Raw genomic sequence first — 27,086 nt, 5'->3', positions numbered from 1 at the left:
TGCGGAGTGAAGGAAAAACATCAAACAAGTGCTCAGCATATATGGGGACTCCTTCAAGACTGTTGGAAAAGCATTCCAGGTGAAGCTGGTTGAGAATGTCAAGCGTGTGCAAAGCTGTCTTAAAAGCAAAGGGTAGATACTTTGGAGAATCTCAAATAAAATATATATTTTGATGTAACATGAATCCATGTGTTATTTCTTTTGTTTTTTTGGTCTTAACTATTGTAGAATAGTTCAAATAAAGAAACCCTTGAATGAGTAGGTGTCAACTTTTGGCTGGGACTGTGCGTGCGCGCGCACATAGGCAGGGGCATTCCTGTGCCGCTTCAAAGTTGCAGGAAAATACGATTCAATGCATTTTGTTCGTGTTCAATGATTAACTTAGGCAAATGAATAAATGTTCAATAAAGTTGTTGAATTCAGTTTTAATGTCTGGATTCCGTTCCCGGGCGAGGTGTAAAGAGCATGTCAGCTTCTATGGACCTCAGTCCCCCTGCGCCTCCAAGGCCCACAATGCCCCACCACAAAGCCATTGTTTGCTTTGTCACAGTAAAATCTTAGCAAAAAATGCCAATTGTGGTGGAGGAAATGCGAGCCGCATCAAGACGACAACTTAACAGAGGGGTCTTTGGTATTTTGCAAGAGGTGGGGTGCTGTCTCGGGGCTGGTGGGGGTTGTACAATAACGACAGAAGCAGTGTCTGCTTCTGAAATGGTCCACGCAGGTTTGTTGCAAGGAGTGTTGTCCGTTTTGGTGGGAGGGTTAGCCTACCCCCTGGGGAGATTGGTAGAGGGACAACATAGCTCATGTTGGGGGTGGGGGTTCCTGGGAAGAACCCCAGAGGTACAAAAGCTCCTGTTGCGTTTAGGGTCATCCTGTCTGATTTTGGGGGGGAGGGACTTTCTGAAGACTAGTGAAAGGGAGCTAACGAAGCCTGACAGGCACCCTCTGCAGCATCAGTAAGGGGAAGACTGGGGGTGGGGTGCAGGAGAGCAAATGTCACTGACGTTGCCTGTTCGCCTGAGAACAGGCCTCTGCATTTTATGACACCCCCGCCCTCTTCTCACCACCGCTCCGCTCCCTGTCATTACTCCGGCTTAAAATCTTCTCCTACAGGAGAGGGGGGCTTTGACCGTTGTCATTCTTTGCCTAGACCTGGTAGTTGACCTAATGTCTGTCTCTTGTGACAGTATTAACAGCTGAAGGTTTGCAAGAGTTTTGATGTCCCGTAACCCAAGTTCAGAGATGTGAAGGGAAGATGAGACTCCGCATTGGTCCCTGGTGGGTTTTGGAGACCTCAATGTTGCAAGGATGGATGTTGGGCGTAGCTGTCCACCACCTGGTTGCACCCACAGCAGGGACCTTTGTGATTTTCCCCCCCCATGGGAGGAGAGGGCACTTGGGAAGCGGGTGATGGATCGAGCAGCAGACTATTCTTTTCTCCTACTCGTCAGAGGGACATAATGTCCCCCCCCCACACACGTGATTTCCGTTGGCAGTTTGGAACAAAGTCTAGACTCCAATGTCAGTTGTTTTCAGTCGCTAATGTTTTTGACCCAGTGGCTGGTACTGGCTCCTTCCTTAAACTCTTTGCACAGTGGCACCATTCAGTACAAACAGCACTCATTAGTACTATACAGGCCATGAAGTCGCATTCTGCCTATGGAAGTACATGGAGGGCCAGACTCCCTCTATCCTTGGGAGGACAGGTTAGGGCTCATAAATAGGCCATGAGGGAGTGCGCCTTGGGGCTTTCTGCTCCTAACTTGTCACTGATCAATTGCTTAATCAATATTTTTTCATATTTCAGATTCTTCAAAGTAGCCACCCTTTTGCCTTGAATGCTTTGCACACTCTTGGTATTCTCTCAACCAGCTTCATGAGGTAGTCACCTGGAATGCATTTCAATGAACAGGTGTGCCTTAAGTTAATTTGTGGAATTTCTTTCCCTAATGCTTTTTGAGACAATCAGTTGTGTCAAGATATACAGAAGATGGCCCTATTTGTTAAAAAACCAAGTCCATATTTTGACAAGAACCGCTCAAATAAGCAAAGAGAAATGAGAGTCCATTAATTTAAGACCTGAAGGTCAGTCAATCCGGAACATTTCAAAGACTTTGAAATGTTTCTTGAAGTGCAGTCGCAAAAACCAAGCCCTATGATGAAACTGGCTTTCGTGAGGACCACCACAGGAAAGGAAGACCCAGAGTTACCTCTCCTGCAGTGGATAAGTTCATGAGTTACCAGACTCAGAAATTCGAGCCCATATAAAATGCTTTAGAATTCAAGTAACAGACACATCAGCTGTTCAGAGGAGACTGCGTAAAATCAGGCCTTCATGGTCGAGTTGCTGCAAAGAAACGAAGTAAACTTGCTTGGGCCAAGAAACATGAGAAATGGACATTAGACCGGTGGAAATCTGTACTTTTTGATCTGAGTCCAAATTTGAGATTTTTGGTTCCAACCACCGTGTCTTTGTGAGATGCAGAGTAGGTGAAAGGATCTCTGCATGTGTGGTTCCCACCGTGAAGCATGGAGGAAGTGTGATGGGGTGCTTTGCTGGTGACACTGTCAGTGATTTATTTAGAATTCAAGGTACACTTAACCAGCATGGCTACCAAAGCATTCTGCAGCGATATCCCATCTGGTTTGGGCTCATTTGTTTTTCAACAGGACAATGACCAACACACCTCCCAGGCTGTGTTAGGACTATTTGACCAAGAAGGAGAGGGATGGAGTGCTGCCTCAGATGACCTGGCCTCCACAATCACCTGACCTCAACCCGCTTGGGATGAGTTGGACTGCGGAGTGTAGGAAAAGCAGCCAACCAGTGCTCTGCATATGTGGGTACTCCTTCAAGACTGTTGGAAAAGCAGTCTAGGTGAAGCTGGTTGAGAGAATGCTTAGAGTGACAGGTAAAGGGTGGGTACTTTGAAGAATCTCAAATATAAAATGTTTTGTAGAAATTAGTAAAAATAAATTAACCTTTGAATGAAGTGTCAACTTTTGACTGGTGGTTCTGCAAGAATTTCTTTGATCATTTGACAGGGGTACAGGTGTTTTCCATTTGTGGCTTTTCTAGCTTTAGCTGTGGTAGTCTCGTCCTGGGCCCAAGAAGACTACATTCTTTACCATATTTTCCACCAAACGACATCATTAAACCTTCTCAGAATCAGTAATTGGCCAGGCAGTGTCCCTCATTTGGGCGTAGCTGAGAGCAGTTATCGTTTTGTGCATGCCCTCTTCCGCCCGAGGTTGCCTCCCTCGTTCGGTTGCCTCTCCCAGAAACCCATGGACTCAGCCCTGGTAAAACCGAAGCCAGGATTGACATCACAGATTAATGAAGATTACATGCACAGCTATTATTGGCCACCGGCTGAATGGATGACCTTGTGTCCCCTGGAGGGCAATAAATCATCAGAGGGGGGCTGTCACGCTAATTCTTCTAGGGGGTGGGTGGCAAGGCAAGGGTTGTGTGACGGGTGGGCGTCTGGTGTGAGGGGTGCTTTGCAGTCGATGGTTGGTGGAATCCGGGCTGATTCTAGAATCCTCAGTCCCTTGGAAAAACTCTTCACCTTGGGGCTTAGCAGGGAGCTAAGGGATGTCCCCCAGCTGTTTTGGTGACTGTGCTTTACTGAAGGGGGGGGGGGGGGGCTGTCATAGTAAGTCTGCATATTTTCCTGATGTTTCTCTTGGAAAGGACAAAGCAGGAAGTGGTCTCTCTCCCTCCATCTGTAAGGGCAGTGGTTGACAGACTTTAAAGAAACCAACCAAGCTCTCTTGCCCTTTCACACCACTTTGTGGCTGCAGACGAGGCGTGTGACAGAGCTCTCGGAGCGCAGAGTGGCGTGCACTGACAGGGTCATGGCAACCTTTTCAGGGGTGGCCATGGCGAGGGGATTTAGGTCAGCCTGAGCTGACACTGGGTCACAGAAAGGAGCTTGTCCTCCCTCGCTGTGTCCCAAATCAGCCTGAGATCAGGTGATCGATGCATCACAAAGCAGGGTAGAGCACGCTGAATTCCAAATCAACCCCTAGCCACCCCTGTACATCTGGATGTATGTATCAAGCTACTCAGAGTAGAAGTGAAGATTTTAGTATCAGATTTGCCTTTTAGATCACAATGAATAAGACTACATGGACAGTAGGGCTGCATGATATGGGCCATTTTTTTATTTTTTTTATTTTTTTTAACAAATTGCGATTTGACTTGTGATAGATCAAAACACTTGGGTGAACTGTTTGGAATCATAGAAAATTAATTATCTATACTAAGAAGCAAAGTGGAAAGCGGCATCGTTCTTGTTTGGAACAGTCCTGCATTTCACCTAACAGAGCAGGATGCAGACTTAGTGAATGTAACAGCGAGGAGGAGGAACTGCGCTGCTTGAGTGACAGGGGTGGGGCATGGTGTGTGGGAAACAGCTGCAAGAGGGGGGGGGGAGATGAGATGGAGTAAATTATAAAACGGGTGTAACGTGGCTGTTCAAAGTATTGCATGCAATATGGATCTCTTGCAACATGGATATTGCACATGTCAATACTGTGATTCCGATGTGAATTAGATCAATTGTGCAGCCCTAACGGGGGAGATTATTCTTCATCACCACTCCTAACTCTGAGACGCTTTATGAATATGGCCCCTGAAAGAAACAGGATAGTTGGAAGCAAGATGGCGACATTACCATCATTCTTAACTATCCAATCGTCTGAACTCTGCAGATGTGCCTGCGAATGGTGGACAGGCTAGGGGCCGCTTAAACCTTAGGCATTTTTCAGATCTGAAAGAATTGGGTAAGTTCTGTTTAGCATATGAGAAGCCAAGGTGTAGCTACTACCATATTGCTTATACGTCTCCCAATTATTTCAGATATAGAGTGCCTTCAGAAAATATTCACACCTTGATTTTTTCCAAATTGTTACAGCCTGAATTTTAAAATGTATTGTCAAGTATTCAACCCCTTTTTTATCAAGCCTAAATAAGTACAGGAGTAAAAATGTGCTTAAATTGCATGGACCCCTTCTCTGTACCACACACAAGGTCCCCTCAGTCGAAGTGAATTTCAAACACTGAGTCTAACACAGACCAGGGAGGCTTTCCAGTGCTTCGCAAAGGAGCGCACCTATTGGATGATGGGTGAAAATAAAAAGCAGACACTCACCATGCTTAGAGATATTATCAATTATGCTTTGGATCGTGTATCAGTACACTCAGTCACTACAAAGAACAGATATCCTTCCTAACTCATACACCCAGAGGAAGGAAACTATTTAGGTATTTCACCATGAGGCTAATGGGGATTTTCAAATGGAGTTTAATGGCTGTGATGGGCTAACTCAACAATACTAACCTAAATGAGAGTGAAAAGGAAGCCTATACAGAATAAAAAATAATCCAAAACATGCATCCTGTTTGCAATAAGGCACTAAAGTAATACTGCAAAAAATGTGTCAAATTTATATTTTTGTCCTGAATACAAAGCGATATGTTTAAGGGAAAATCCAACATCACAGCATACCACTTTGCATATTGTCAAGCTTGGTGGTGGCTGCATCATGTTATGTATGTGCTTGTTATCGGCAAGGACGAGGTAGTTATTATGGATAAAAGGAACTGGAGTAAAAGTAAGCACGGGGAAAACCTGGTTCAGACTGCTTTCCAACAGACACTGGGAGACATTCAGCAAGACCATTTCCAAAAACACAAGGCCAAATATACACGAGTTGCTTACCAAGACAACATGAATGTTACTGAGTGGCCTAGTTACAGTTTTGACTTAAATCATGTTGAAAATGCCTGTCTAGCAATGATCAACAACCAACTTGACAGAGCTTGTATAATTTTAAGAATGGACAAATATTGTACAATCCAGTTATGCAAAGCTCTTAGACTTACCCCAAAACACTCACTGCTGTAATCGCTGCCAAACATGTATTGACTTGGGGTTGAATATTTATTTAATCAAGATATTTTATTTTTCATAAATGTATGTATTTTTCTTCCACGTTGATAGTGTATTGTGTGGGTCATTGACAAAGGACAGGCAGTTAAATCAATTTTATTTCCATGTTGTAACATAAAATGTGTAAAAATTCTTGGTTTGAAATACTTTATGAAGGCACTGTACATCAAGTGCCTAATAGGGATGAGGGGTTGATTTTGAAATGTAAAAAATATATATTTGGCCTCCCGAGTGGCGCAGCGGTCTAAGGCACTGCATTGCAGCGTCACTACAGCCCTTGGGTTCTATCCCAGGCTGTGTCATTACCGGCCGTGACTGAGTCCCATAGGGAAGTGCACAATTGGCCCAGCATTGTCTGGGTTAGGGGAGGGTTTGGCCAGGGGGGGACTTGGGTCATCGCGCTCTAGCGAGTCCTTGTGGCGGGCCGGGCGCCTGCAGGCTGACTTCATCATCAGTTGAACAGTGTTTCCTCCAACACATTGGTGCAGCTGGCTTCCGGGTTAAAAGAGCGGGTGTTAAAAGCGCAGTTTGGCGGGTCATGTTTTGACCTTCGCCTCTCCCAAGCCTGTTGGTGTTGCAGCGTTGAGACAAGATTGTAATCACAAAAGGGGGTAAAAAAAAATTGTTTTATTTTTTAATTGCTGACTTTCGAGGTTTTGTCAGTCCCTTGAATACGCAACTTTTTGATTAGGTTTATTTGTGAAACATTTCACAGAAGTAAATTCTTTATTTTCTCGGGATACGTACCCACACCATTTATTTCAAGGGAGATGTTGCCTGGACACTTTCAGCTATCAAAATGAATGATTAACTTAGTTACACCCAATGCAAATGTCAACATCATACAAAGTGGCATGTCAATATTCTTTTTACTTCTGCATGTTAAGCTAATGAACTCCCTTTCCCAAAATGCCGAACAGTGTGGCGCTAACCAATCCCAGTGTCTGGGTTACAACTACCTTGCTTGACCTCTTAGTCCGCTATCTATATTTACTGTGCGATTTTTTTTTTTTTTTTTTTTTTTTTTTTTTTTTTTTTTTTTTTTTTATAAATATATATATTTAATTTTCTTCGTTTTACTGTACAAAAATATAAATGTAACAATTTCAACTCTTTTCATTATATGAACTGTAATTCAGTAAAATCTGCCAATTTTAAATAAATTCATTAGGCCTTTAATCTACAGATTTCACATGACTGGGCAGGGGAGCAGCCATGGGTGAGCTTGGGAGGGCATAGGCCCAGCCAAACAGAATGAGTTATTCACCACAATTGCTTTATTACAGACAAATACTTTTGTTAAATCAGCTGTCCGGGTAGCTGGTCTCAGACAATCCTGCAAGTGAAGAAGACTGATGTGGAGGGCCTGGGCTGGCGTGGTTACACGTTGTCAGGCGGGTTGGACGTACTGACAAATTCTCTAAAACGACATTGGTAGAGAAATTAACGTTTACATTTTCTGGCATTTATTGTCCCCACCACAAGGTGCATCTGTGTAATAATCATGCTGTTCAATCAGCTTCTTGATATGTCACACCTGTCAGGTGGATGGATTATCTTGGCAAATGAGCTTTCCTCACTAACAGACGTTAACAACTTGGTGCACAACATTTGAGAGTTAAGTGTTTGTGCATAGAACATTTCTTTGATCTTTTATTTCAGATCATGAAACATGGGACCAACACATTACATGTTGCATTTTTATATTTTTTCTTCTGTTATTTATTCATGATTAAAATAATAATTATAAAGCTCCCTCAACCCTGCCACTAGATGCTGATCTTGGGTCAGTTATGCTTTTCCCCCATTAATGGTTTAAAAAAAGGGATTTAGTAGGGATGATACCAGAAGTAAATTAAGTTCTTTATGAAAACATGTTATCATCCAGAGTCATTTTTTATTTGGTTTCTGAACTTTCTCACACACAATTGTACATTCAGCAGGTTTTTAAAGGACCAAAAAGTTAGATCTCCTTCGTGTTTTCATTTTTGCCATAGAAAAAAATATTGCGACACTGGTCTTGTCACAGCCCTAGGATTGGAGTGAATGTTGATCCACATCTGTACCCAGGGGAAACTTAACCCTGGAGCTGTTCTGATTAAGTCTCAAGGGACCTAAAGCACAATATTACGCCTAGGCCTACATAACCTCCTACCACTCAATCGCCACCGTTTCTCAACTCCCCAGCCCTTTAATTTAAGGCCACTTCCCTCCAATCCTCTTCTCCCACCAGCCAACTCCGCCCCTCATCCCCTGGTGTGGGAACCTGCACCTGTGGCAGTCTCACCCCTCTTTGAATTCTACCCCCCCTCCCCCGCACCATGCTGTTTAGTCTGCTCTCAGCCTGTAGCCCCCCCCCCCCCCCCCCCCTGATTGACAAGGTGTGAGCCAATTAGACCTCCCTATTTAGCATAAGTCTGAGTGGTGGACTTCCTTGTTAACATAGTCCTAATGCTTTATTGGTCAAGGGGTGTAAGGCGTGTCTCGTTCTCCAAATCCCCCTATACGGTTTTAAATCCTGTAATCCTCTAAGAAAGGGTCTAGGTGGGTGGGTGTCGAGCATCCAAGGGCACTTGTGCATGTGAACTATGGTCCAAGGTTTTGTTGTGCGTGTGAACCTATATTCTTACTAACACACTTTAGAACAGCAGTCTCGTATTGTGGTTCCCAGACTTGTTTCTAGACGTGTTTAGGTGTCATATGATCAGCAGCAAGCGGCTCCTATCGCCTGGGGTGCACGACATGGGGAGAACATCAAGTTCATCTCACTTATAATGGTGTGTGTGTGTAATGCACTTGCAAAGCACTTAACCCTAATGTGCTCCAGGGGCGCCGTACTACTATTGCTGACCCTGTAAAACAACACATTTCATTGCACCTATCCGGTGTGTGACCATTGTTTTTTATTTTTTTATAAATAAAATGTGTATCCTTGTGTGCCCACAAGCATGTGGGTGGGGGTATTGGTGTTTGTAGGTATTTTGAGCCCTCAAAGTGTGTGTGTGATGTTTCTGGAATGTGGAGCACCGGTGTCTCTTTGGGGGGAGGGGAGGGGGGGTTGACACTGTTGGGGACCTGAGTCTTTGTTCCATCGCTCGCCCACACTCCTCCTTTATCCCCCCCCATCCATCCATTGCGGCAGCTGTCACTTAATCCACCTAATCACTGAGGGAGAGGGTGTGTTAAATGAGACTGACTGGCCCCCTCTTCTCTCGCGCGCTACTGACGCTCTCTCTCCTGATGCTAACATCACTCTTTATCATATACTCACACAAGAATAGACACCCTCTCGTGATACTGCTCTGTTTCTCACATGCACACCAACACGTAATAGAAATACTTTCCTTTCTAGCGCTAACGACTGTCTCTCTCACACACGTAACAAACACAAATGCATGTGTAGACATGCGCGCGTGCATTTTGTCACATGTAAAGGCTATACATGCTCACATTCCACACACACCCAGACAGATGTGTTGGTCACTTGCAAGGCAGCCCCCCCCCCCCCACATGGATGCACACATCCTAAACAAACACCATTCAGGACCCTCACACATGGACACGCACTCAGACCGGAGCAGCCGGCCCACCCGTGGGGGGGGGGGCAGATAGGTCAGAAGCTGCGCTGTGTGTCGTGGGATGATCCATGTCAAATAATCCATCTTTGGCGAGGCGCATCTGTTGTGCGTCTATCAGACAGGAGGGTGGCAGACAGGCAGGCAGCCATCCTAGGCATGCCCTAGCCAAGCTCCTTGTCCCCAGCCTCTGCCCAATCTCTACACACTCACACCCTCCCAGACAACGCACTTTAATCCCACAGCAGTGCACAGCCAGCCAGTAGGATCCCCGAGATCAACACACACCACAGTCCGTTCTCTCCTTCTGTGCCTCTCCCCGTCATACCAACTTTACAATCTCCCTCACTAGACATATAGTGCATTTATCAGTGGCATAGCCACAGCGGTAGTCATATAGTGGAACCTGCCCTTGATGACTGACATGATAGTGGTTGTGTGAGTACTGCAAAGTGGCTATTTAGGTCAGCTGGTTGCCTAGCAGTGTGACCTGCTGGCCAGCTAGATTGTTACCCCAGCAGTGGTCATGTTATGACGTGTGTTTGCTGTCGCTTATTGTCAGCTGTTGAGACTGCTTGTGAAGTTTTGTTACATCACGTTGGTAATGGTGGAGGGTAGTAGGACTAACGACGAGGGTTGAATGTAGTGGTGGCAAAGTGTTATTGGCCCGGTCTAGACAGCGACAACCCCTATCCCCTAGAGGCACGTGTAGATTTGAAAGCATTGCATAGGTGTAAGCAATATGAAAATGTCCAATTTGCCTACCAGAGGGCAAAGTGGAGTTACAACAATTGGTTGTTATCCAATCTTTCTATTAAATGCCTAAAGGCGAAGTAGCCTGGATGAGTTGCTCCGTTTCATGTCATGATTTCATTCCCGGGGGGAAGGGATGGGTCTTTGAGTCTGACTCTGTTTCTGCTCCCCATCGCCTGACTGATAGTACAGTATCCTCAGTCATGGTATATCCTACACTCAGTGTATAAAACATTAGGAGAACCTGCTCCTTCCACAACAGACTGACCAGGTGAAAGCTAATGTCACTTGTTAAATCCACTTCAATCCGTGTAGATGAAGGGTAGGAGACGGTTTAAAGAATTAAGCCTTGAGACAATGGAGACATGGATTGTATGTGTGTCATTCAGAGACCTTTTGAATGAGTTTTAGTAGTAGGTGCCAGGTGCACCTGTTTGTCAAGAATGCAACGCTGCTGGGTTTTTCACGCTCAATAGTTTGCTGTGTGTATTAAGAATGTCCACCACCCAAAGGACATCCAGCCAACTTGACACAACTGTGGGAAGCATTGCAGTCAATATGGGCCAACATTCCTGTGGAACGCTTTCTGGTCCATGCCTGAATTGAGGCTATTCTGAGGGCAAAAAGGGGTGTAACTCAATATTAGGAAGGTGTTACTAATGTTTTGTACTTTCCGTGAATATCAACATGACAAGTGGATCTAATGCAGCACAGGAGGAGGAACAGAATCATGATAGGATTACTATTTTTCTTTCCAAAAAATGTTAGGAAAGATGGACGGGATCACCTGAATATACAGCGACCACTCACAAGGACTAGTTCTTGATATCTCAAGGGCCACAGTACAACTGGGTTGTATTCATTCGACATCAAATGGAATAAAACTGACAAACAGGGAGGGCGGGGGGACTACCTGGACCTGCAAAACGTTTTAAACTTTTGAAACCTTTTCTGTTGTATGCCCCAATGAACACGACCTTGGTTCTTCCTTCCAATCAGTGTCCTTAATCCAGGGTTTCCCAAACTGTCCTAAGGCCCCCCCCGGGTGCATGCATCAAAGCTTGATGATGATTTGAATAAGCTGTGTGGTGTTGGGGCAAAAACTAAACGTGCACCCAGGGGGGACCCCAGGACAGAGTTTGGGAAACCCTGCCTTAATCAATAAATGTACCTTCCGGGGAGGAAAGTAAACCAGCAGGACTATGTACCTTGAGGCGTTGGATTTGACTAACCCTGATGTAGAAACTGACACGTTTCAACTAGGGCTGTCAAAGTTAACGCGTTAACTGTAATTCACTTTTGGATTTAACACTTTTCTTTTTTACTCATTTAATCGCATCAGTTTTTCACCCCAAAAAATATTTCCCTTCACGGACATTTAAGCTCGATAGACAATGCGCACTGTGCTCTTGTTTGGCAGCAGCAGTATAGCAAGCTCTCTTGCGGTGCTAAAACATTCACTATGCACAGCTTTGAGTAACAATTATGGAACATTTTATAGAAAGTTCAACCCCATTGCCCTGCCGTTTTCTTTAGCTAACAGGAAACACTTAATTTGCTCGGAAGTAGCTAGCTAGTTATGCTAAAATTAGCTAGTTAACCAAACAAGAATGTTCAGAATGCAATGGCTGAATGCCTCTAGATTCAAGTCTTAATTTCCCACATTTATTTTAATCAGAACATGACATCCATTCAATTTTTAGGTAAATTTTTTGCTGTAGTTTTCAGGTCAAAGGATTTAAGCAAATTACTCCAATTTTAGTTCAATCAACTTATGACTAGTGGATAAGAAGTAGCCTAGCTGTATGACACTTTACATGAACTCAGACTTGGTTTATCTGTTATTGTCTTAGAATAGTGTTTATTTAGATTTTGTACTTTTTCTGCCCTGTAATCAAAATAGTTCCTTCAGAAAGTATTCACACCCCTTGACTTTTCATTCAAATATAGTTTTTCTTTTTTGTCAACGGTATACACAAAATACTCTGTCAAAGTGGAAGAAAAATTCAAACATTTGTAACAAATTCATGGAAAATAAAACTATCTTGATTAGGTAGGTATTCAACCTCCAGAGTTAATACATGTTAGAATCACTTTTGGCAGCAATTACACTTATAAGTCTTTCTGGGAATGTCTTGAAGCGCTTTGCAGAACTAGATTTGTAATATTTTCAAAATTCTTCAAGCTCTATCAAATTGGTTGTTGATAATTGCTTAACAAGCATTTTCAGGTCTTGCAGATTTAAGTCAACTGTAGTTCGGTCACTAAGGAACATTCACTGTCTTCTTGGTAAGCAACTCCAGTGTAGATTTGGCCTTGTTTTAGGTTATTGTCCTGCTGAAAGGTAAATTGATCTCCTAGTGTATGGTGGAAAGCAGACTGAACAAGGTTTTCCTCTAGGATTTTGCCTGTGCTTAGCTCCATTACGTTTCTTTTTTTTATCCTGAAAAACTCCATTCCTTTATGATTACAAGCATACCCATAACATGATGCAGCCACCACTATGCTTGAAATATGGAGAGTGGTACTCGGTAATATGTTTGGGGCAGATCAATAACTTGTATTCAGGACATAAAGGGAATTACTTTGCCACATTTTTTGCAGCATTACTTTATTGTCTTGTTGCAAACAGCATGCATGTTTTGGGATATTTTTATTCTCTACAGGCTTTAGTTTTTTCACTCTGTTAATGAGGTTAGTATTGTGGAGTAACTGTTTTTGATTGATCCTTAGTTTTCTATCACAACCATTAAACACTAAATGAGTTTTATATGCACAGTAATAATTTCAATATTAAACTGATTATGGCAGCAGGCAGAGTATTCAATAGTCATGCAAACACCTTACTTTGCTTATCTTAATCGGGGTAAGGTCAAAATTGAAGTAAGCATAGGCCGATTTTAAAACACCACAATCATTTAAAATATGCTAAGCAAAAATAACATTGTCGCTGCATTTATCAGTGCCATCAGGTAGGCTGATTTAAGATGTGTCCATCTAAACAGGATTATTAAAGATCCTTCTTGCCAAGCATGCAAACTTTTTAATCAAACTAAATTAATCTGACTATCCACAGTAATCACATTGTGTAACCTTACTCACTGTTTTTAAAGTCACCATTGGCCTCATGGTGAAATCCTTGAGCAGTTTCCTTCCTCTCCTGCAACTGAGTTAAGACGCATGTGTCTTTGTAGTGACTGGGTGTATTGATACACCATCCAAAGTGTAATTAATAACGTCACCATGTTCAAAGGGATATTCAATACTCTGCTTCCCCATCTACTAATAGGTGCCCTTTGTGAGGCATTGGAAAATTTCCCTGGTCTTTGTGGTTGAAGTCTTATTTGAAATTCACTAAACCTTACAATTACAGAGATGAGGTAGTCATAAAAAAAGTCATGTAAAACACTTATTGCACAGTGAGTTCATGCAACGTATTATGTGACTTGTTAAGCACGTTTTTACACCTGAACGTATTTAGGCTTGCCATAACAACAGGGTTGAATACTTATTGCCAAAATATTTCAGCTTTTCATTTTTTATTAATTTGTAAACTTTTCCAAAAACATAATTTCACTTTATGGGGTATTTTCTGAAGGCACTGTATATTATATCTATAACCCAATGTTTTACATCTTTAAACATAATTAGGGTCAAATTTTGAACAATTTCAAAAAATGTAATTACTCTTAGTCACATGGTTTTATGTAGTTAACTAACTCGATTTTATTTGTGTAATCATTTGACAGCCCTATTTTCAACACACACATTGAGCGTAGGCCATGTGGCTCCCATGGCTTTTTTTTTTTTCTAGACAAGGTGCTCCTGTGGCGCATTCCTATTTCAGGGATAATGCTCTTTGGCAGAATGCACACATGTTAGAGCCCCGATGGTCATGAGTTCTGACTCTCCTCTCTCTCTCTAGCGGGCGTACTCCCTCATCGTGGAGGCATGGGACTGGGACAACTCCACCCGCAACAGTGAGTACAAGATTGCATACACCCACCCACTCACCCTTCCTTTCTTTGCCATTACCATGGTTACCATCGTTGTTCAATTTTTGGAGACACTTTATTAACACGGCAGCGCTACTGTAACTGGAGGAATAGAGTTGGATCATTTGCTAACGGTGAACTGTATTAGCTGGCTAGCTAATCATCATGGCTAACTGTGGGAAGTAAAACAATTCTCTTATTTACTGTTGATTAGCCATTGCAAATATCTGCCATTTTGGAGACTGAGTTTAATGCTAGCAAAGTGTCTCTAGTAATGTTTGTCACGATTTTGTAACGTCTCCACTTTCCAATCGTAATAGTCCCACCTGATCAAAGGGAACATCAGAGGGCAGCTAGGTGGCCATTGTTTTAGTCCCACGGAGTTTAGATTTAATGGAAGCGATGCAATTTGAGATTAAATGTACCACTCCTCTAGGGCGATAAGAGGGTTAGGTGTGGAAGCAATGGATGGTTCAGATATCTGGAAATATCCTGGCTTGCCTCGACGAAAACACATGTAGTGCCATGGGCTCCACAGTAAAAAAATCTAGATTTATTCACTTTCAGTTTGCGTAATAAATCCTACATTGAGTTATATACTTTCTTATGTATAATAATTGAACAAAGCGTTCAAGGCTGAGTGCGTGTGCAACTACGTGTGTGTGTGTGCGCTTGCCCCACTTTTGCCACATGGGCACAAACCTTTTTTTGATAGGATTGGGGTCATATGCCACTCGGCACTACTTCCAAGTCCCTACCACAAATCATGTGGTTGTAGAACATTTTGGTGTCGGATACTCTGTCAACCGCCTCGCACAGTCTGGTCTGCTCCTACCCTGCATAACAATCTATAGGCCTATTGGTGGAAATGTCTTCAGAAAAACTTGTGTGGGTTTTAGCTCCGAGGGTCTGCCACCACTTGGCAGCTGTATCCTGTTTTCTCCCTGGGCCGTCCTCTGGGTGTGCTCCCATCTCCCCTTTTTGCTGCTTGAGGAAGTGTTGTGAGGAAGAGGCAGAACTGATGGAGGAATATAGTGTGTGAGCAGAGGTGATGGACACTAGTGTATGTCTGTGCGCATGGCCCTACGGCTGTCCTCCTGAATGTACTACTAACTGCAGACTACTGAATGCATTATGATTGTGTATCCTGGTTAATGCTGCAGTTACTGTAACTGCTGCACTTTCCACTGACTTTTTGTGTTTAGGCGGCGGCCACAGAGCTTGTATAAATCTGTCAAATGTATCATCAATGGCTTTTCAGTGGCTCATGTTGACTGACAACGATGAGTACGGACGAGCATCCACACTTGTTTTTATTATGCAACTTGTTACTTTTGATGAACTAATGTCAATTTCATCTGTTTTTCATCAGTGTGTCTGGCCACGGCCTGGTGCGTCATTCACATTAACCATAAGCAATCCGTTACGTTGCGCCGGATGTCAATCATTTCAATGGGGACTGTCCACAATGGAGAGGAATCTCAATGCCCCCTTGTAGTTGAAGGCTCTGTCCGTTTTGAGACGGATACTCTGCGTCTTCAGTCCGGCCAGAGTCCATCGAAGAACAGGAAGTTACCAAACCACAGAAGATGAAAATTTGTGGTTTTCCACGATAGCTAGCAACTTGTAAACAATTACCTGTTGCTGTAAGTGAGTATTGTTTTATGTTAAGAAAATAATACACATTGGCATTTAAGCCAATTTATACTTTCTGTTCCCTCCCCTTTTTTATTTATTGTGATGGTAGTGGCGTTTTGTTTGAGGATTATTAGGTGGAGGTTGCTAGCTACAGTAAATCCTAGCTTTTAGCTTTCAGAAACAAGTTGAGGAAAAAGTAACTAAACAAAACATATTTTATCAACTGAAACTATGTTTCTCCTGTCTTAAATGAAAATGCCCTATTTAACAATCTCCCAAATTAAATGTGATCTCTGACAAACTCTCCTCCAGCTTGTCTTGCGTTGTGAAACAACGATATTGCATGACGTTGACGTACCGTGTAATGAAATGCATCACGATGCAAACGGGGCATTGGTCCTAGTTTACGTCTTGAAAATAAAATAGTGTGGCTGTAAGGCAGATAAGCTGACTGGGTGGCTAGCTACTGGCTAATTAGCTCTGCAGCTGCAGCGCCAACCCTTTAGCCCCATGCTGATGTCACCATGCTCTAATGGCTGCCAAACTGCAAAGTATGTGGCATCCACATTAACTCAGTCTGACAGAGCTGCTGCTATGATTTGATTTATTTTATTATTATAGTTTCATGCATCTTATAAGAAACTTTGCTATAGCAAAATGTAATAATCGTATGTACAGTGCCTTCAAAGTATTCACACCCTTTGACATTCTCCACATTTTTTTTTACAGCCTCAATTTAAAAATGATTTCATTTTTTTCACTTGCCTACACACCCCATAATGACAAAGCAAAAAGTTTTTTAGAAATTTTTGCAAATGTATTAAAAAGAAAGGTCTGAATAGTGGTTTTCATCAAGGATCTCTCTGTACTTTACTCCATTCATCGCTGCCTCGATCCTGCCACTGAAAAACATCCCCACAGCATGATGCTGTCACCATGCTTCACCATAGGGATGGTGCCAGGTTTCTTCCAGATGTGACACTTGGCATTCAGGGCAAAGAATTCAATCTTGGTTTCATCAGACCAGAGAATATTGTTTCTCATGGTTTGACAGTCTTTAGGTGCCTTTTGGCAAACTCCAAGCTGGCTGTCGTGTCTTTTTACTAAGGAGTGGCATCTGTCTGGCCACTCGACCATGATTGGTGGAGTGCTGCAGAGATGGTTGTCCTTTTGGAAGGTTCTCCCATCTCCACAGAGGAACTCTGAAGCTCTGTCAGAGTGACCAATGGATTCTTGCTCACCTCCCTGACCAAGACCCTTCTCCCCCAATTACAGTTTGGCCGTGCAGCCAGCTCTAGGAAGAGTCTTGGTGGCTCCAAACGTCTTCCGTTTAAGAATGGAGGCCACTGTGTTCTTGGGGACCTTAAATGCTGCAGAAATTTTTTGGTACCCTTCCCCAGATCTGTGCCTCGACACAATCCTGTCTCGGAGCTCTACGGACAATTCCTTCAACCTCATGGCTTGGTTTTTGCTCTGACATGCACTGTCAACTGTGGGACCTTATATAGACAGGTGTGTGTGCCTTTCCAAATCATGTCCAATCAATTGAAATTACCACAGGTGGACTCCAATCAAGTTGTAGAAACATCTCAAGGATGATCAATGGAAACCTGATCACAATTTCGAGTTTAATAGCAAAAGTTCTGAGTTCTTATGTAAATAAGGTACTCTTTTTAAATGTGCAAAAATTTATACAAACCAGTTTTTGCTTTGTCATTATGGTGGAGTTGTGTGTAGATTGGTGAGGGAAATATTTTATTTTTAATCAATTTTAGAATAAAGCTGTCACGTGGTCTGAACTTTTGGAATACACTAGATATCTAGCTACACAACATGGCCAAATCTATGTGGACACCCCCTTAAATTAGAGGACTCTGCTATTTCAGCCACATCCGTTGCTGACCGGTGTATAAAATTGAGCACACAGCCATGCAATCTCCATAGACAAACATTGGCAGTAGAATATCCCGTACTGACAGTAGAATGACTTTCAACGTGGCACCTTCATAAGATGCCACCTTTCCAGCAAGTCAGTTTGTCAAATTTCTGCCCTGCTAGAGCTGCCCCAGTCAGTAAGTGCTATTATTGTGAAGTGGAAACGTCTAGGAGCAATAACGGCTCAGCCGCAACGTGGTAGGCGCGACAAGCTCACAGAACGGGACCGCCGAGTGCATGTAGAAATCGTCAGTCCTCGGTTGCAACACTCACTACTGAGTTCCAAACTGCCTCTAACGTCCACACAATAACTGTTCGTCAGGAGCTTCATGAAATGCTTTCCAAGGCCGAGCAGCTGCACACAAGCCTAAGATCGCAATGCCAAGTGTCGGCTGGAGTGGCGTAAAGCTCGCCGCCATTGGACTCTGTGTAAACGCGTTCTCTGGAGTGATGAATCACGCTTCACCATCTGGCAGTCTGACGGACGAATCCGTGTTTGACAGATGCCAGGAGATCGCTACCTGCCCCAATGCGTAGTGCCAAATATAAAGTTTGGAGTAGTAATGGTCTGGGGTGGTTTTTCATTGTTCCGGCTAGGCCCCTTAGTTCCAGTGAAGGGAAATTGTACCGCTACAGCATACAATGACATTCCAGACGATTCTGTGATTCCAAGTTTGTGGAAGGGCCTTTCCTGTTTTCAGTATGACAATGCCTCTGTGCACAAAGCGAGATCCATAAAAAAATGGTTAGTCAAGATCGGTGTGGAAGGACTTGACTGGCCTGCACAGAGCCCTGACCTCAACCTCATCGAACACCTTTGGGATAAATTAGTCCGCAGGCTTAATAGCCCAACATTGCCTGACCACACTAATGCTCTTGAGGCTGAATGGAAGCAATTCCCCTCAGCAATGTTCCAACATCACTCAACACAATGCCACAGATGTCTCAAGTTGAGGGAGTGTGCAATTGGCATGCTGACTGCAGGAATGTCCACCAAAGCTGTTGCCAGGTAATTTAATGTTCATTTCTCTACTAAAAGCTACCTCGATGTAATTTGGAAATATGGAGAATGAACACAATTGCATTTTATCAATGGCAATTTGAATGCACAGATGGTGACGAGATCTTGAGGCCCATTGTTGTGCCATCACCTCACGTTTCAGCATAATGCACGGCCCCATGTCGCAAGGCTCTGTACACAATTTCTGGAAGCTGAAAATGTCTGTTCTTCCATGGCCTTTTATACTCACCAGACATGTCACCTATTGAGCATATTTGGTATGCTCTAGATTGATGTGTAAGACAGCGTGTTCCAGGTCCCCTCCAATATCCAGTAACTTTGCACTCACATACACACTGCAGTGTAAAAACAATTGAGAAAACAAAACAAAAGTTCTTGACTTTCAAGTAGTATGTATGTGATGACCAGAGGCACAGGAAGATTTAGCGCGTGTGTTGACTCACCAACATGATGTCCTCCAGTAGGGCCCCCGGGGACCTCAGGAAAGTGCCTGAAAGGCTGTTTGCGTTGTGTTTATCAAGCAGGATGTGCTGCGGACGGCTCAGTGTTTAGACACTGAGCAGCGCGGCCCGGGGGCCATTGTTCTCTGTCTGGAAGCACTGGGGGTTATTTCTGTTATTGTTGCTTAATTTGTCCGATGTTGTCAGAGGAAGGTGTGTGTGTGCGCTCATGAGATTGGGATATGTGTTGTAAAGGAACGCAAGGGAGGCGGGGAAGCCCGGAGTATTGGGGCAGAGGATATCACAGGCCCCCTATTTCCACAGCGTTTGTTGTTTCTGATCCCACTGTGAGAGTGCCTTCATTGTCGGAGTTGGCCGAGCAGAAATATTGAATAGTTATTGTGAGCGTAGCATGCTGCGGGCTAGCACCTATCCAACCCTCCTCCCCCCCCCCCCCCCCCCCCCCCCCCCCCCCCCCCCCCCCCTAAACAGCAATGCCCGTTTGGATGCAAAGAGCATAGTGGTATTAGCATACACCACTGAGGATAGCAAACGGTTGCTATGCTGTAGATTGAGTCGGGTACTTAAAATTCAGATGGTCATTTGCCGACTGGACCACCCATGTGAGCATCTCCCTCAACCCACAGATTTTAATCTACTCTTTGTGTTGGTTGTTTCTGTATGAACTATTGAGATAATAATTTGGACACTGCTGAATTGGATGTGGCAGGTCTTCCCAGGTTAATCGGCAAGTTACGTGTCGATTTGTGAAAGTTGGCTTCCTTTCGGTCTCTTCATTATCACTGATCGACTCGTTGGAAGCAATAAAGTAGAATCCTATTTACCAACAGTAACAAGGAATCAATTTTAGTATTGATGCGCAGTCCTGGTGTATTCTTGCAACTGTCAATGACAATGCACTAGGTCAAGGGTCACAACTATATTAAGCCTTAGGCCAGGGGTGGGCTAACCTTTTGGTTCGAGGGCCATATTGGGGTTTTGAAATTCAATGGAGGGCCGCACATTTTTTGGGGGACCGATTTAGTTTGTCAATCAATTTGCAGGCTAGAAAAATAGTAGTTATTTGAAAATGTATAGGTCCATTAGAAATTCTACGTACTTTCTGTCTAGTTTTAATGTTGAGTTTTCCTTGTGTTCTTCTTTACTTTAACCTCTCTAGGGTATGTGGGACGGTAGCGTCCCAGCTCTTCAACAGCCAGTGAAACTGCAGGGCGCCAAATTCAAAACAGAAATCCCATAAATAAAATTCCTCAAACATACATGTATTTTACACCATTTTAAAGATACACTTGTTGTAAATCCAGCCACATTGTCCGATTTCAAAAAGCTTTTCGACGAAAGCAAACCAAACGATTATGTTAGGTGAGTGCCTATTCACAGAATAACACAGCCATTTTTCCAGCCAAAGAGGATTCACAAAAAGCAGAAATATAGATAAAATTAATCACTAGCCTTTGATGAGCTTCATCAGATGACACTCATAGGACTTCATGTTACACAATACATGTATGTTTTGTTCGGTGAAGTTCATATTTATATACAAAAATCTCAGTTTACATTGGCGCGTTACGTTCAGTAGTTCCAAAACATCCGGTGATTTTGCAGAGAGCCACATCAATTTACAGAAATACTCATTATAAATGTTGATGAAAATACAAGTGTTATGCATGGAATTTTAGATGCACTTAATGCAACCGCTGTGTCAGATTTCAAAAAAGCTTAACGGAAAAAGCAAACCATGCAATAATCCGAGGTCGGCGCTCGGAGCCCAATCAAGACAAAAATATATCCGCCATATTGTGCAGTCAACAGAAGTCAGAAATAACATTATAAACATTCACTTACCTTTGATCTTCATCAGAATGCACTCCCATGAATCCCAGTTCCACAAATGTTTGTTTTGTTCGATAATGTCCAAATTCCTCGTTGTTCGAGCGCTCGGTACACTTTCCAAACTCACGACGCGCGGGCAAGTCCAGCGGAAAGTACGGACGAAAAGTTAAAGTTATATTACAGTCCGTAAAAACATAGATTGAATCAATCTTTAGGATGTTTTTAACATAATTCTTCAATAATGTTCCAACCGGAGAATTCCTTTGTCTTCAGAAGTGCGATGGAACAGAGCTCGCGCCCACATGAACGCGCATGGTCAGCGCATGTTCAGGTCATGGTAGACCTTACTCAATCCCCTCTCATTCGGCCCCACTTCACAGTAGAAGCATCAGACAAGGTTCTAAAGACTGTTGACATCTAGTGGAAGCCTTAGGAAGTGCAATATTACCAATATCCCACTATCTTCAATAGGAGCTGAGTTGAAAATCGAGGCCAACCTCAGATTTCCCACTTCCTGTTTGGATTTTTTCTCAGGTTTTTGCCTGCCATATGAGTTATGTTATACTCACAGACATCATTCAAACAGTTTTAGAAACTTCAGTGTTTTCTATCCAAATCTACTAATAATATGCATATTCTAGCTTTTATGGCTGAGTAGCAGGCCGTTTACTCTGGGCACGCTTTTCATCTGGACGTGAAAATACTGCCCCCTACCCCAAAGAAGTTAACCTCTCACGGGCGTGATTGAATGGGCTCAGATTCTGCCTGCTGGGCTAGTTTGCCACCCCTGCCTTGGGCCTGCTTGCCCATCTTCTCAGATGCCTCTGATTATATTGACTATAATAAAGTAAATCAGACTGCAAATTGACAATTTAACCTGATCTGCCAAACTTCTCTTTTAATGAATGCTAACATGTTATACTTTGATTACACTTACACCCTTGCAAATGCCATTCTCTGTTGACAATTCCATTGACCGTCAGGACCATTTTAAATGTTTTTCTTCATAACCTGAAACTTTCTTTTTAATCTTCCTTTTTTGGCAGATGACGAGGAGCTGCTGATTGAGCGGAGCATCCACACAGGCATGATCAACCCTGGCGACCACTGGCAGACCATCCAGCACGATGGGCCCGTGGCGCGCCTCGAGTATCGCATCCGTCTCAAGTGTGACGAGAACTACTACGGCAGCAAGTGCAACAAGCAGTGCCGGCCGCGTGACGACTACTTCGGCCACTACCGCTGCGAGCAGTCGGGCAACCGCGTGTGCCTAGAGGGCTGGATGGGTAAAGACTGCCAGACGGGTGAGTTGGCGATCTTGGCACGTTAGCATATGATTCCAATTCAGCGGGGGGGGAGGGGACAAATTCCATCAGGTGGCAATGGTATATGTGTACTGGGCATGCTAGCAAGCTCTGAGCTCTTTAGTCCGAGTGCTATAGGTATAAACGGTGGCCTTTATTAAAAGCCGCTCTATGGCCTCCGCTGCTTGATAAATGTAAATGGCCCGCTCCCCTGCTTTTATAGTCCATTGGTAATCCTTCTTGATCTGCTGAGTACATGTTTCTGATAGAATGTAGTCAGTTTAAAGCTGCTATATTGTAACATTTCAGCGATTTACATTCTATTCCAATTGTTTTTGTGTATGACTTTGCGTTAGTTTCTTTCCTGATCATACTCTTGAAAGAAGTCATTTCAGATGCTTAAACTACTGTTATATTGTTTTCAACCTCGGATGACCTTCTGTATTTGTATACACTGAAGATGGCCAGCTAGGCCACTCTGACCAGAATGTCCATCAGGGACCTTTAGGGAGGCAGGTGCCCTGACTTTCATTATTCACAACACGAAATTCATAACATACCAACGGCCTCTGTAGCCAAATTGTCAACATTTATAAGCCTATTTTATTTTCTACAACAGACAGCAAGCTAGTGCCAGTGAATGATGTAGATATGCTAGTTAGCTATGCTTTTGAAACAAACTTGTTTTTTACTTGATTTGAGTTTGCTCTGCTGCTGATATGTCTCTTACTGGCAAGCAGTCAAATTGAGCAGTTCTTTGTCCCTAACTGTGTAACATCCAACTCTCAAAAGTAGCCTCCTACCAGTATTCAAGTGTCCCTGCCTGGCACCCACAGCCAGTGGCCACTGCATGAAGTCTGACGAGTGCACTCTTGGAGGTGGTCTTTTCTGAGATTCAAGAAATTGGAAATTTGATGTGCAATTCATAACATTTAAAATAAAGTATTTCAACAAATTCCAAAAATCCATTTAATCTGCGAAGGCACATTTTCATAGTAGGGCAAAAGGGCAGATGTTCGGCAGCTGGTTGGACGCTCTCTGAAGCATGATGTCCCGCTGACTACATTCTACATTTTATTTTCACCTCAAGGAATGAAATTCCTTTACTACTTTATCATAGACATTATGTGGAGAAGAGATATTACTGAGATCACCTTTTTAAAGCTTGTTAGACTAGCCACCCTGTCTTCCCCCTCGTGCTGCAGCTGTCGTGAAAATAGCATGCACACACACTGGCACAGAGGCTGTCTCAGGACTGGGTGTTTATCATTCTGTAGTAGGCTACACCTGTCAGTCAGCTGATCGACGCATCCTACTCCATGCTGTAGACCTATCAATAAGGTGGTAACCAACCATTCAGTGCTTCAGGTGTGTTCATTGTCATAGTGACAACTGCAATTAATACTTTAATGTACATCTAATGAAAACATATTGAAACTCATATTTAAATGTAGCAATTCAACAACAAACGCTGTTTAGCCTGCGCATCTTTTACATCAAGACATTGCTTTCCTCGTAGCTCAAGTGGTTTTACATTTTTCTAATGGTTGTATTTTTTGGGGCTCTTTTTTTCACTATGCTCCTCTGTCCTGTGCAACCATTTTGCAATGCATCAGTGCAACAACGAACGTGATCACACCATCGCGTGTGCACTCTCTCCTTTCAAACACCCTTATTTTACATTCAGCAAGCTGGAATCTCCTCGATAGGCTAGTAGTAGTAATTATAATGCTACGAATTAAGTGTACAATAAGCGATTGTAGTCTAGTTTTTCCTAGGATTCCAAGAGGAGTAGCTGAGAGGCCAGGTGCGTAGATGCGCAGAGTGAACAGTGATGACGGTATAGCCCAGGTTAGAAGTGTATGCAACCCATCATGCATTAGCTAAATATTAGGCCTAACAGTACAGTGAATACACAATGAATTTACAGTGGAATATATATTTTCATAAGATTATGAAATGACAACCTAGGAAAGATAGTTTGCTCCCCATACTTCGCGCCAGTCCCCGCGGGCACGCAGCGCAAATCTCCCCAAATTAAGGTTTTTGATCATACCCAGGCTATAACACCACAATGCAATAATGCATTTTATTTATATATATTTATTTTTTTTCTTGTAAAGATTTCTAGGCTGTAAACTGCAGTGGATATGATATGCCATTTCAATAACTACTGAAAGCCCTGCGTTTAATGTTTCATTGCAAAAGAATCTATCCTAGGCCTGATTTGGGCAACCATTTGGAGCAGTAATGGGTCTCTAAACAGTCTGCAAGGTCCAGAAAGCCACATCAGCAGGAGAGTAGGTTTTGTCAAGATGTATCAATGTTAACAGATGAGAATATGGCCTCCTGATACGCTGTTTGTCATGGATCATCATTCTCCGAAATCATCCTATATAAAAATTGCTCTGAAAGGGATCCAAACGATACCTCTCATTATCGTTCTCCTCTCTTTCTGTAATTATCACTAGTGTGAACACTCCTGTTCACTTGATTTGGAATTAATAAAAAAATGTTACCGTCCTTGGTGTGGACTGCCTTTTAGAATGGGCTAGCTGCAGTGTAAGAGGTAGCGGGGTGTTGGTGGTAGTTTGGGGGAGATGGCGGGGCTCACTAAATCACCCCATTTAGTCAAGGGGTTAGAGGAGGGTGGAGAAGAGGTTTTCTTTGGGGGTTCGAGTTTTGCACTTTGAGTGAAAGCAAATAAACGAGCCCCCCTTCTCTTACTCTTTCTTGCGCTTTCTCTTAATACTCTGTTCTCGTTCACCCTCTTGCTTGATCTCCCTCTTCCACCCTCTCTACTCCCTCTTTCTCTCTCACAGCGATCTGCAAGCAAGGCTGCAACCTGTTACATGGAGACTGCTCAGTCCCGGGGGAATGCAAGTAAGCTCCTTTAACATCTCCCTATCACAAATCATTTGAACTGAGCTAAGCAATACAAAGTAATATTGTTTTATGACCAAGGTTTTCTGCCTACGATGTAACTTATATGATATCAATATTTCTGGTTGAGCTGAACTGTTAGAATGGAGTCATGAGTGCATTGAGACATGGCCTGCGGCAAATTGTCTTCACATACAACAGGCTCATTCTGTTCAGCGCAACTCGGGGTATAACGCCATGTCATTTTGTAACTGTATATCAAACATAGTGATCATAAATGTTGACACTGAGTTTTATGATATTGAAAGGTGAAGTGCACATTTGGACTCGCGGGTGTTTGGCTTGCTTGCATGACATCAAAGTGGTATTTATTATAATCCTCAACGTCTCATCTTTCAACATAGATGGAGCCCTCATAATTTACAGTATTTCCCTCAATCTGACAAAACATTTGCAAAAGTTTCCCAATTAGCGGTAGGGATCAGGACAACTTCTTCAGAACGACTGTCAGTTAAGACCCATACAGAGCTGTGATGCATAGACCGTGAGCTCTGAAGTCATGTATAGCATGTTACTGTACAGCCACCGCGCTCTAATTTAGGCGCTTATCAGTATCCAAATCTGCCATTTTCAACCCGTATAAGGGTACGTGTGTAAAGAGCTACGGAATGGAGAGCCTGATGTATTTGTTTCCCTGTGAAGGGAGGATATTACACAATATCCTGTCAATCACCTAAACTTCCCGCCTTCCCAATTCCCCCAACCAACCCTCCCGTCTTACCGGATGGACTGACTGGCTTCCCTGCCGTCATCAGGAAGGGAGCGCTGGTACGAGCCAGATTACAGCTAACAGGCCACTCAGAATGTGCCGGGGTTGAGTGAGCGGCGACCTCATTTCCTCGCTCCGTAACGAATCCAAATGAAAGGCCTCATCGTACTCGATCCAAAGTAATTTTTTGTTGAGGCACCTCTCAGCGGGCTCCGACAGTACAGGCAAAAGAAAAGTGTCAGGGGAATACGAGGTCTGGAGCTGCAGCGGTTCACTGTGTTGGTGGGTACACATGCTGTTATATTGGTCGAAGCAATAGACTTTCCCCGACACATTGTTGAGCCCTTACAATGCTCCTCGACTACTCATGGTATTTTGCAACCTCTGTTCTTAAGCGAACTCTAGCATTAGTGAAAGTGTAACAGAGGCTCAAATTGGACCCAACGTGCCGCCCTGAGCCTATGCACCTACCTGTGAAGTTTAATTCCAAAACACTATATATCCATTTTGGCAAATTCACTTTGTAATATTTTCTTTATCAAATCATGGCATGGGGATTGTTCAGTGACAGACAAGTTTCATTTCAGAGCGACAATCATAGTCTGTTTGAAAATGCTATATATCTGCCACACTTGCAGAGAAAAAAGTAGCACTGCAATGTTTTACAGTCAAATGTCACAAATTACTTTTATAAAGTTAAGCAAATATTTTTAAAGTTTTTTTTTTTTTACTATTCAAAAAAAGTGTGTGCGTGTATATCAGTGAAAAAAGAAACGACCCTGTCTTTCAAAGAGAATTCGTAGAAATCCAAATAACTTCACAGATCTTCATTGTAAAGGGTTTAAACACTGTTTCCCATGCTTGTTCAATGAACCATAAACAATGAATGAACATGCACCTGTGGAACGGTCGTCAAGACACTAACCGCTTACAGACGGTAGGCAATTAAGGTCACA

At 43.1% G+C, this 27,086-nt stretch overlaps 1 protein-coding gene across 1 annotated transcript in view; it reads left to right on the top strand.

Moving 5' to 3' along the window:
- jag2b (jagged canonical Notch ligand 2b) overlaps positions 1-27,086 on the top strand; it is a 103,300-nt gene that overhangs the window by 21,044 nt on the left and 55,170 nt on the right. The window contains exons 3-5 of the mRNA XM_038968715.1: positions 14,217-14,271; positions 22,221-22,478; positions 25,301-25,361. Coding sequence (XP_038824643.1) covers positions 14,217-14,271; positions 22,221-22,478; positions 25,301-25,361 — 374 coding nt within the window. The remainder of the gene's footprint in view (positions 1-14,216; positions 14,272-22,220; positions 22,479-25,300; positions 25,362-27,086) is intronic.

This window comes from Salvelinus namaycush, chromosome 29 (assembly GCF_016432855.1).
Source record: "Salvelinus namaycush isolate Seneca chromosome 29, SaNama_1.0, whole genome shotgun sequence".
Lineage (NCBI taxonomy): Eukaryota > Metazoa > Chordata > Actinopteri > Salmoniformes > Salmonidae > Salvelinus > Salvelinus namaycush.
Note: the sequence above shows the minus strand (reverse complement) of the source record. Positions and strands in the feature narration are given on the sequence as shown.